This window comes from Bombina bombina, chromosome 7 (genome assembly GCF_027579735.1).
Source record: "Bombina bombina isolate aBomBom1 chromosome 7, aBomBom1.pri, whole genome shotgun sequence".
Lineage (NCBI taxonomy): Eukaryota > Metazoa > Chordata > Amphibia > Anura > Bombinatoridae > Bombina > Bombina bombina.
The window spans coordinates 205,738,433-205,750,762 of NC_069505.1; the positions used below are offsets into that span (position 1 = coordinate 205,738,433).

At 35.8% G+C, this 12,330-nt stretch overlaps 1 protein-coding gene across 7 annotated transcripts in view; it reads left to right on the top strand.

The window, feature by feature from the left end:
- The window catches only part of ANO1 (anoctamin 1), a 311,489-nt gene extending 301,275 nt beyond the window's left edge, over positions 1–10,214 (top strand). For all 7 annotated transcript variants that reach the window (XM_053720573.1, XM_053720571.1, XM_053720575.1 and 4 more), the window contains 5 exons: positions 1,870–2,022; positions 5,584–5,636; positions 6,934–7,118; positions 7,218–7,323; positions 7,879–10,214. In XM_053720573.1, coding sequence (XP_053576548.1) covers positions 1,870–2,022; positions 5,584–5,636; positions 6,934–7,118; positions 7,218–7,323; positions 7,879–8,139 — 758 coding nt within the window. In that variant the 3' untranslated portion in view covers positions 8,140–10,214. The remainder of the gene's footprint in view (positions 1–1,869; positions 2,023–5,583; positions 5,637–6,933; positions 7,119–7,217; positions 7,324–7,878) is intronic.
- The last annotated feature ends 2,116 nt before the right edge of the window (positions 10,215–12,330 follow it).

A 12,330-nucleotide genomic window follows, 5' to 3' on the forward strand; every position in this document is an offset into this window, starting at 1 on the left:
CGAGGCGGGAGTGCGGCAGTTTAGGGGTTAATATGTTTATTATAGTGGTGGCGATGTCCGGAGCTACAGATTAGGGGTTAATAATTTTATTTTAGTGTTTGCGATGCGGGAGGGCCTCGATTTAGGGGTTAATAGGTAGTTTATGGGTGTTAGTGTACTTTTAAGCACTTTAGTTATAAGTTTTATGCTACAGCTTTGTAGTGTAAAACTCATAACTACTGACTTTAGATTGCGTTACGAATCTTGCAGGATAGGCTGTACGCTCACTTTTTGGCCTCCCAGAAAAAGCTTGTAATATCGGCGCTATGAAAGTCCCATTGAAAAAAGACTTAACGCAAATTAACTTACGCAATTTGCGTAAAGGCCAAAAAAGTGTGTGGGACAGCTGTACCTACAAGACTCAAAAGCAGCGGTAGTGAAAAAGCAGCGTTATAACCCACACATGCATGCTACTGACCTCCTATGAGTTTACCTAATTTTCCCTTGAATAAAGGATACCAAGAGAACAAAGTAAATTTGATAACGGATGTAAATTGTAAAGTTATTTAAAATTGCATGCTCTTTCTGAATCATGAAAGCTTTATTTTTAGTTTACTGTCCCTTTAAGAATAAGTGCAATAAGTTAGTTTCTACCTAGGCATTGGGCGCAGGTGCTGAAAAAGTAATTAGTTTGGTAGAACGAATAGTCCTGTGAATGTTTGTTTTGGACAATCGAATGTTGATAAGAAGGAAAATCCATTAAAATTTGGTAATCAAATGTTGTTTCTAGTTTTCAAATATTATTTTGTTTTCTAATGTTCATAATTAGATTGAATATCCCCATTCGAAATTTTGTATGTAACATTCAATTTAACAAATACTATTCAGAAGTTGAATAGTTCATAGGGTAGGGAATTTAGTAAATTGATACATAATAAATAAAAATATATTGATTCCAATGTTTCTATTTCGATTATTGCGTGTTACATTTAAAGAAAGCATTAGAAATACTGTTACATTAAACGAATGTTAGAATGTTGTGCATTAGAAATACTATTACATTAAACGAATGTTAGAATGTTGTGCATTAGAAATACTATTACATTAAACGAATGTTAGAATGTTGTGCATTAGAAATACTGTTACATTAAACAAATGTTAGAATGTTGTACAAACATTCGAAATTCGAAACAAACGAACGTGTGAAATAAGTTTTTAATTTTTTGAATGTTGCAAAACATTCGCCCATCCTTATTTTTACCCTGCTTCATTAGATTCATTAAAGGGACAGTGATTCAGATAGAACATGCAATTTTAAGCAACTTTCTAATTTACTCCTATTATCAAATTTTCTTCATTCTCTTGCTATCTTTATTTGAAAAGCAAGAATGTAAGTTTAGATGCTGGCCCATTTTTGGTGAATAACCTGGGTTGTTCTTGCTGATTGGTGGTTTAATTCACCCACCAATAAACAAGTACTGTCCATGGCTTTGAACTAAAAAAGATAGCTTAGATATCTTCTTTTTCAAATAAAGATAGCAAGAGAATGAAGAAAAATTGATATGAGTAAATTAGAAAGTTGCTTAAAATTGCATGCTCTATCTGAATCACAAAAGAAAAAAAATTGGGCTCAGTGTCCCTTTTAAGACTTGCTTTTGTGATTCACCAATTTCTTTATTGCTCATTCACTAAAGAATTGATAAAACCAAGTGTTACTGTAAGGCTACATATTATATAGACAATATGTGTAGAAAACATGAACTTCTAAGAAAACTAAAATAACTCCCTCTCCTTTTTATTTCTCTCTCTCTATCTCTTTCACTCTCACTCTCACTCTCTTTCTTTCGCTCTCTCTCTTTCTCTCCTCTCTTTTTTTTTTTCTCTCTGCAGTCATCCAGTTTGGCTTTGTCACTTTATTTGTGGCCTCCTTTCCACTGGCTCCACTTTTTGCGTTACTAAACAACATAATAGAAATTCGCCTGGATGCCAAAAAATTTATTACTGAGCTTAGGAGACCTGTAGCTGTGAGGGCAAAAGACATTGGTAAGTATCAAACCATGGCCATTGGCCATTCATATGCAGCCATGTATGATCCAAAAAAGGCATTAAAAAAGGCAAATCAAATAAGTAAAAGGAACTTTTTAGTGGATAAATGACATACTCTTCTTTGTTATAAAGGAAAAAGGATCTCAACCCATAGATCAAGCTCACTTTAGAGACGGTGGTAGACATACAACTCCACCAATCAATAGTTATGTTCAGCTCAGGCACTGCAAAGCTTGCTGGTCCAGAGTGGGGCTTTACCTATGTGTTTAACTTATTAACCACATAGAGTTCCACACAGAGTAGTGGCAAAATATCCCTTTAAAGGGACACTGAACCCAAATTTTTTCTTTCATGATTCAGATAGAGCATGCAATTTTAAGCAACTTTCTAATTTACTCCTATTATCAATTTTTCTTCATTCTCTTGCTATCTTTATTTGAAAAGCAAGGATGTAAGTTTAGAAGTCGGCCTGTTTTTGGTTCACAACCTGGGTTGTCCTTGCTGATTGGACAGCACCAATCAACAAGTGCTGTCCATGGTGCTGAGCCAAAAATTGGCTGGCTCATTAGCTTAGATGCCTTCTTTTTTCAAATAAAGAAAGCAAGAGAATGAAGAAAATTGATAATAGGAGTAAATGAGAAAGTTGGTTAAAATTGCATGCTCTATCTGAATCATGAAAGAAAATTTTTGGGTTTAGTGTCCCTTTAAGTTTATCAGCAGGTGTTACCCTGGCTAATTGCCCTCAGTACATTTGAATGTGCTTTTTTGGTGCTGAAATGACTTTTGTCTTTAAAGCATTCCTCAGTGGCTTCCGTTATTTAGAGTCCAGTTAGGGCTGATATAAGGAGAGGTTTGCAGGAGACATGTTTTTTGTCACTTTTAGTGCTGGCTAGGTCTCTGACATGAAATAAACTGCAAGCGTCATTTTACAGAACACATCTCTGAGCTATTAATAAGTTGTAACTTTATCAGGGAGGATCTTGTTTTTACGGTAGGTATTGTTTTACTAGACCCGACATGTTTAGACAAACATGCATTACAGATGGAAAGTAGTGTTATAGACTGAGGAAGTGTTTTTCAGACTTTATTAACCCTTTATCATCATATTTCATCTGAAAAAAAAATGTAAATGTAACGGCGTTTACATCTAGTGCCAAGGAATTAAACATATGCATCAAATATATGTATATACGTCTACTGAAAGCTGCTGCCAGTCCCTGAAATAGAATGGGTGTAATCTATGAAAATAGAAGCGACTTTAAAAGTGTCATGAAATGCTCTATCTGAATCATGCAACTTTAATTTTCACTTTCCTATCCCTTTTAATGATCTACGTTGGCAACTGGTTTTGCTACTAACAGAAATATTGGGGATATTAAAGAGACATTCAAGTAGCTCATTTAACCTTATTTCAGAATTTGAAATAGCTGATTTAGCCTGTGGTATCCCTACCTATACTGAAAGTTTCTATACTGAAGCCTCGACTATTGATAAGCAATGTAAACACAGCCAGCAGAGGAAATTACACTCTCAGTGCGGTGCTGCATAGTAGAAGTGATTGTAAAGTTTGGCTATGGAAGATTATGCGTACAAATCAGCATGGTTTAATGAGAAATAGATCATGTCAAACTAATCTATTTAGATTCACAAGGAAGGGAGTAAAAATATAGGGGAATCAGTTGATGTGATATACTTTTTTTGTAAATAATCCATGGAATATATATATATATATATATATATATATATATATATATATATATATATATATATATATATATGTATGAGACAAGGGGATGGGATAGCGCTACCAAAATGCTACCATTCCGATTAATAATCCGGTATTATTCCTAAAAATCAGTACAGAGAATAGTATAAAGCCTGTGTCCAAAGCTCTCTCAGGCAGGAGTTATATAAACACATATTTATTATTCTCTGTACTGATTTTTAGGAATAATACTGATTATTACTCGGAATGGTAGCCTTTTGGTAACTCTATCCCATCCCCTTGTCTCACTTGTACCCACGCGAAGTTCAGTGGCATTGGGTATCCCACTGCACTGAGCTTAGAGATCACATCTGCAACCATGAGACCGTTGTTCTGAGTGATAACCTCCATACTTTTAGAAAATATTGCTCCATTGCAGTAATATTATAACTAACATTATCTGTAATTCTTGTATCTTCTACCTTGGTGTGACACCGCTTGTTATCAATATATATCTATGAGAGGTGCGGATGATCTCATCTGTTTTTTTTTTTATATATATACTGTGTGTGTGTGTGTGTGTATATATATATATTCAGATGTAAATGCACTCTCAGGACTTCCACAAATTTCTTTATTGGAACGTTTTCGGGGTTCACAACCCCTTCATCAGCATAAACACATAGACAAAACTCAAACAATTTATAGTGTTTCAAATATCACTCACCAAACAAGTGTTACTCCAAAGTGCGCCAAATCTCGAGCGTGGAACGCATCTTGCGTTCCACAGTGCTGATGCCTACCGGAAGTGATATTATCTCACTTCCGGTTTCGCTGCATCATTATATTAAGCATACAAGCTATATTGAGTATTTCGTCAACAAACAATAACTCATACACAGTTGTGTATAAAGTGTTATCAATAAACACATGCTAACACAAACTTAAGTATAGTGGATAAACTAGATTGGATATATATATATATAATTATATACACATAGCATTTATTAACAAAATAGTTTTTTTAATATTTCAATAATGAACATTAAGATTACAAATTTTTCATTTGCGCTAACCCAATACCGCATTAGACCTAAACCCAAAGCACATTACGCATATTTTACATTGCTATGTTCTTCACATAGGAAAAATATGTAATTTTTATTATTAAATATACATTTCTATATATATCTGATAATGTTCATATAAAATATGTATCTATACCTATAAATCTAAAGGAATAGATTTATAGGTATTTATAGATAAATAAAGAAATATTTATTTAAAATAAATCCTGTATGTGAAGAACATTGGAATTTTGAAATATTTACAGTAAATACACAGTAAAACACATTAATATTATTGTAGAACTGTTATTTAGACACAAATATATTATAGCCCTTTGCAGTCAAATACATGGTCATATACCTTTGAACCCTTGTAGAAATGTATTATATATTTATGACTAATTTTTATCAGATAGTGTTTATATGAGTGTAACAGTTTAGTTTAATGTATTTGTTGCTTTTGGTGCAACTTTTAATTTATCCCTAACCCTTTCCGTAAAATCTTCAGTTTGGCTAACCCAACGCACTTTAAATTTGATTGCACTCAATCAAACGCATTAACTATCAACTTGTAATACGCACGCGTTATTTAATATAAGAATATTGTGCGCACTAAAGTTAGCACGCCACTTGTAATCTAGCCATATGTGTTTATAAAAAAAGATTTATTTTTTGTCTCATTAGTGAGGGTTTTTTGGCACCAGTTCATAAGTCTTCGCTCATAACAATAAAAGTGGTTGCTTTGACCATAGCAATAGTGCTGTAATACTTTTTTCTATTTTGTAGGTATCTGGTATAATATCCTCCGTGGAATTGGAAAACTGGCAGTAATAATAAATGTGAGTTTCTTTTATCTTGTCCTCAGTTTTCTGCATGTTTGTTTGTGAAACTGCGACCACTATGTTATCTGTTCCACAATCCGTAGTCAGGTTATCATGTAAACTTTATTTCTGCAGCTCTGACTATGTCTATTTTATGATATGTGCCCTAATATCAGAGATTTATCGTTTTTAGGAGCCTCAGAGGTCACACAAGACATTTAAAAGGATGCCAAATGATACTCCCTATAAAGTTCTCCTCTTTCATGAGGTGTTTAGAAATATACCAATATCTCTTTCAAGTGCTCCCAAATAACAGATAGACTTTCAAGACTAGCAGACCACCTGTCCTGGGAGATTCTAGCCTTTACTTACTGACTGGTTTTTGGTGTAGTACATCAGTCATTTCTTGTAACAAAAAGAAGGAACCTAATTATTTTGAACATTTTAATACAGAAAATATCATAATCAGTTGAAATGCAGTGATATATTTGTTTAGCTGAAATTCTTATTGGCATTCCTATATGTTGTTAAAGGGACATAAGAATAGAAATGTGAATAGAATCAGGCTTGCAATAGACTTGCAGTTCTTCTAGTTCTGTTTCACGGGCATATGTGCATATGTTGCATGTGTCTACTGCACCCACATTAAAAAAATAATAATAAATAACTATATATATATGAGCCAGCAATGGAGTGTATTGTGTCAGAGATGACTTAAAGGACCGCTAAATACAGTAGAATTTAATAACTAACAAATACACAATAAAAGGCAATGTTATAGCACTTACTTTGAATTTGAAATGAGCAGTATAGAATATTTGCTGGCAAATTTCAAAGTTATTCCAATGTTCCCTCCCCTTGTAACATGTGACAGCCAATCACTAAATGTACATATTGTGCACTTTTGCACATGCTCAGTATGAGCTAGAGCCTCAGTAAGTGAGCATATAAAAAGACTGTGCATGTTTTGGAGTTGTTGTTTTTTTTTGGGGGGGGGGGTTTACATTTCATGCTTTATCTGAAACATGAAATGTTTTAATTTTGACTTTAGTATCTCAAGAATGTGTCATAAAACCCTGACCAGTTCTCTGAGCAGGTGTAATGTTTGAAAGTGTGCACACTGGTTACATGCAGCACGTACATATAACCCTGAAACTGTCATTCGTTTTACTAGAAGCTTTTTTCACTTCAGTAAAATATCACAGAAATATCTCTGTTCAGAATTTGTGCTCCTACACATTCCAGTTTTGACAGTTATGTCCCTTTAAGTTTGCCGTTGTGGGGTATAAGTATAACACTTCCTGTTCTGCTGCAGGCGTTTGTGATTTCATTCACCTCAGACTTCATTCCACGGCTTGTGTACTTATATATGTACAGCCCGGATGGCACCATGCACGGCTTTGTCAACCACACTCTCTCTTACTTCAACATCAGCGACTTCAAACCGGCGACTGATCCCAGCGCAGAGGAGGAACTCGGCTACAAAGTAGTTATGTGCAGGTAAACTCATCCGAGACATCCTGCAACTTCTCGCCTATCCTTTGTATGTGCAAAAATCCCTCTCATGTCTGTGATTGATTGTTTTTTCTCTTTCCGCAGGTATAAAGATTATAGAGAACCACCATGGTCTGAAAACAAATATGACATTTCAAAAGATTTCTGGGCTGTACTTGCAGCAAGACTGGCATTTGTAATAGTTTTTCAGGTAATGAGTGTGGTCTGCCCTGGGTACTGTAATTCCTCAATTAGAAATATAGGCATTGCGTTTCACTGTTGCGCCTGTTCATACATAGAGAACTTGAGCTCTCCATGATTATATTTACAGTAACTGCAGATTTCATTCTACAGAATATGAAATGTATGTGCATGTTAATATTTATACCAAAGACATATTGTAAATGATTTTCAACTCATCCTACTGACAGAACAATCACATCTGCACTCACAGGACTTGTGTCAGAATTTTTTTTTATTTTTTTTTACTGTACTGTGTAGGTGTTATCTTTCAAATATTAGAAAGGGCCAAAGCTGTATGTAAGTGTAATATCTATCAATAGGTATAAATGCACCAAACCTTTTCCCATATATATCACCTGCCTGGCTGTTCTTTAAAACACAAAAACTAATCCTTTAGACAATTTACCCAAACCAACAAACTTTTTTTTTAGGATATGCTGTAATAGTTAAATGTCATATGGTCAGCTCCAAACAGTGAGCGTTCAGTATATTAATTATCCTGGTTTTTTTTTTCCCTTTTCAGAATTTGGTCATGTTCATGAGCGATTTTGTGGACTGGATAATTCCAGACATTCCAAAAGACATCAGTGAGCAGATCCATAGAGAAAAGGTTCTGATGGTCGAGGTGTTTTTGAAGGAAGAGCAAGGCAAACTACAAATGCTGGAAACCTGGAAAGAACATGAGAGGAAGAAAAGTGAAAACTTTAACAACCAAAGTCCTAAACGCACCCGCAGCCAGCGAGGAAGTGCAGCTTCCGCTTATGTATACCACATGGATGTCTAGAATAAACTAAACTTGGGAATTCATTCTACTGAAACTCCTTCAAAAACCAGACATCCCTTGATGTCACCATTCAAGCCAGTGGGATTTAAACCAGTGAAAATCCAAGGACCACATGTTGTCGTGTCCTGCCCTGGGACCCTGACATGATGGTTTATAGCCATAGACTTGATCTCCACTCTTGCTCTTCTCATCGTTCCTTCCTCTCTGTGCCTTTTGCTGGCAAACTTTAAAACTATTAAGGCTTTAACTGATTTAACTCTTAACTGCTAGAGTAATGCAGTTCAGGAATAAACTGCTGAGATTTTAGGATTTAATGGAAACAGACCTTGACATTTTCTCCATTCACTCCCTCAGTGCTGATTTTCGTGGAGCAATCACTTCATTAGATTTGTCACTCCAGAAGATATTCCCCTAATGTCCAGAGGCCCCAATGAGATTCTTCTTTTTTTTGTGGAGGGTTTAATAAGTTTGGTACTCTTGCCCTAGTGCAGGAATCTTCCACTTTGTACTCAGGCACTGAAGAGTTTATACATGGAGAGATCATTTTTTTAGTACTTATCTATGCAATGTAAAGATGCCCTTTCTTTATGTGGAACTTTTATATCTATTTATTGATTTAAAGTCTATTATGAAATAACTGTCTCTGCCTTTCAGCACTTTTATACAAGGAAAATTAACTATTTAATTGTGTGACAAAGGTGGACACCCTGAGCTAGGCATCTAGTGGGCTTCCTATGCAAGAGCCATGTTGGTTACCCAGCTCCCCGCTAATTTCCACCTCTGAGGTTTATTTCTGTGAATATTTAGTCTGTATGAATAATATTTCATTACTTTTCTGTTCTATGGCAATGGTTTCATAGTGTGATAAAAGTCCATTTTAAGCAGCTGTCCTTTTATGTTGCACTCTGAGCTGGTACAAGTCTTTTTGGAAGATGGCTGTAGTACGTATCTTTTATATTGACTATTGTCATAAAGAAAGAGGACAGATATAATTTAATTTAGTTAAGATGTTCTTATCAAACTTGTGAAGGATACTGTGGTTTTGTCTATATTTTTTATGGTGTCATATACGCTGGGGCTTGTTTCTGGGTTGTGTTTTCATCAGATCTTCCTAGATTCTTAGCTAATATCTACACTCCCAAGACTTTGATTCTGAGGCCTTGATCCAAGATATTTTTTAGAGGAACATTAACAATGCATTGTAATGTGTCTTTCCTCTTACAGGAATCCATGAATGTTTACTTCCATACTATAATACTTTTTTATATTTTTAAAGAAACTGTTGAAAAAGTGGGACAGTAACAATAACTACAAGTGCGAGTATTCTAAATATCCCTTTTATCTTCTGCAGTTTTTACTATTTTCAGTGCATGTATATCTGATGTAAGCTGATGGAATTATTGTGACCTCCAGGTTATTATACAAACACAAAGATGTCTATCCTACTGTTTGTGGTACCAAATACACAAGGGCAGGAATTTAGTTTTTAAATCAATAAATACAGTACAAGTGTTAATATGACTCTTGAAGAGTCCTAGAACCCATATTTCCAAACCACATACATTGTCATGTGGTTTATCAAGACCCAAATGAGATGAGTCATTAGCTATCGACACCGACAAATGTCAGATGGCAATACTTTTATATAAAATGTAGCTAATCTGCTATACAAAATATTTGTTACCTAACCATTCAGTTACTACACAGGCATATAGTACACTGAACAAATATTCTCCATAGCTGTAGGATGTTTCAGAAATAACTGGACTCAGGGATGCAGATTAAAGACCTTTGGTCAACCAGTTTTTTTTATTTTTTATTATTAAACATCTATAATCTGACCCCAGCTTTTTAATGACATTCCCGGAAATCCACAGAATCACAACCCTTGTGCGGTGTATGTCATAGATACATAAATGTAAATTAAAAACTATGTAAATAAATATGTGGTACAATTTAGGACAATAATCCATTTCATGGATTTTTTTTTTTTAAGAGAAAAGGTTAATGTGTATAAATCTGATCTAGTGGAAAATTCTCTTCATAATAAATCTAATATGCAATTATTATACAAATGTGTATTGTTTGTAGATTTTTTTTATATAGATATAGAAGTTTATTTTGTTTGTGTTTCATATCCCTTTAAACACAGCAGTAACTTCAAACCTAGATATTAAAGGGGCATTCCATACAAAATTGAAATCCACATGGATGCATTTCGGTATTGAACAGAAGCAGTTTTGTACTATACATTTATTAGCAAACATGCTTCTAATACAAGCTATAGCTGTTTACAAAGTGTGTTTAAGTATGCACCGTGCACCAGCATTTTAAACACAGCACTTGTTCAGAGAGACTAAGGTGTTTGTACTATCTGGTAATGACTCAATTTGTTAATTACTGACATGAACAAGCCCCACTTGTGCTCTGAGCAGCTGTAGTATTTAAAATGCTGCTGCACTGAGAATTTCTAGCTATGCTTCACATGCACATGCAGAGAAAAATGTTAACACTAAGGGCTGGATTTATCAAAGGCTTCGTCTGCCTTCTTCCTTCGACTGCAGGTTCTCACAAGAGAACCTGCAGTCAGTATTTATCAAACAGCGGTCATCAGACACAAGAGAACTTTCAGTCAGTATTTATCAAGCAGCGGTCATCAGACACAAGAGAGCCTGCAGTCAGTATTTATCGAGCAGTGGTCATCAGACACAAGAGAACCAGCAGTCAGTATTTATCAAGCAGTGGTCATCAGACACAAGAGAACCTGCAGTCAGTATTTATCAAGCAGTGGTCATCAGACACAAGAGAACCAGCAGTCAGTATTTATCAAGCAGCGGTCATCAGACACAAGAGAACCTGCAGTCAGTATTTATCAAGCAGCGGTCATCAGACACAAGAGAACCTACAGTCAGTATTTATCAAACAGCGGTCATCAGACACAAGAGAACCTGCAGTCAGTATTTATCAAGCAGCAGTCATCAGACACAAGAGAACCTGCAGTCAGTATTTATTAAGCAGCAGTCATCAGACACAAGAGAACCTGCACTCAGTATTTATCAAGCAGTGGTCATCAGACACAAGAGAACCTGCAGTCAGTATTTATCAAGCAGTGGTCATCAGACACAAGAGAACCTGCAGTCAGTATTTATCAAGCAGTGGTCATCAGACACAAGAGAACCTGCAGTCAGTATTTATCAAGCAGCGGTCATTAGACACAAGAGAACCTGCAGTCAGTATTTATCAAGCAGTGGTCATCAGACACAAGAGAACCTGCACTCAGTGTTTATCAAGCAGTGGTCATCAGACACAAGAGAACCTGCACTCAGTATTTATCAAGCAGTGGTCATCAGACACAAGAGAACCTGCACTCAGTATTTATCAAGCAGTGGTCATCAGACACAAGAGAACCTGCAGTCAGTATTTATCAAGCAGCGGTTATCAGATAGCCACTTCCCTACCCTCTTCTTCACCTCTTAGGTGGAGAATTTCAATCTTCCCGGTCTCATCCGACCAGGGAGATTGACAGCTACATGCCTGCACGTGATTGGATTGGCTGTGCGCAGGCAGGGGGCAGCGTTGCGCAAAATAGCATTCTTGTGCAATGCTGTATTCCGCAAGTGGAATTCAGTCCGCCAGAGACGAATTGCGGCAGACAGGGGCGCATATGTACGCCCCTGTCTGCTGTAGCTTGATAAATCGACCCCTAAAACAGTAATAACTTTTACTAGAAATATTTTTGCCAATATGTTTCTTTTCAAAGATGTAATTCATCTATGTGCATTTAAATTTTTATGGAATGTCCCTTTAAGTATTATATCATAGGACATGTACAAATATTATTGGTTTAACATTTTTATATTTTAGTTGTTTATGTTAAAGGGACATTAACCTCCCAACTGTCCCTATTTGAGAGGGACTGTCCCTAAATCACAGTTTTGCACTGTCATTTGGCTCAGTTAGCAAAATATCCCTTAGCTACGCCCATAGACCACCCAGACAATGCCCATGATCAACCAGTTACTCCCATTGGCTACTCAGTCACATCCATAATCCCACCCCTCCCAACAGCCACACCCACAAAACAATAACACCCCCTAACCTCCTGAGTCCTTAATACCTATTATTATTATTATCGGTTATTTGTAGAGCGCCAACAGATTCCACATATGTTGGGAAGTATGTAAAACTCAT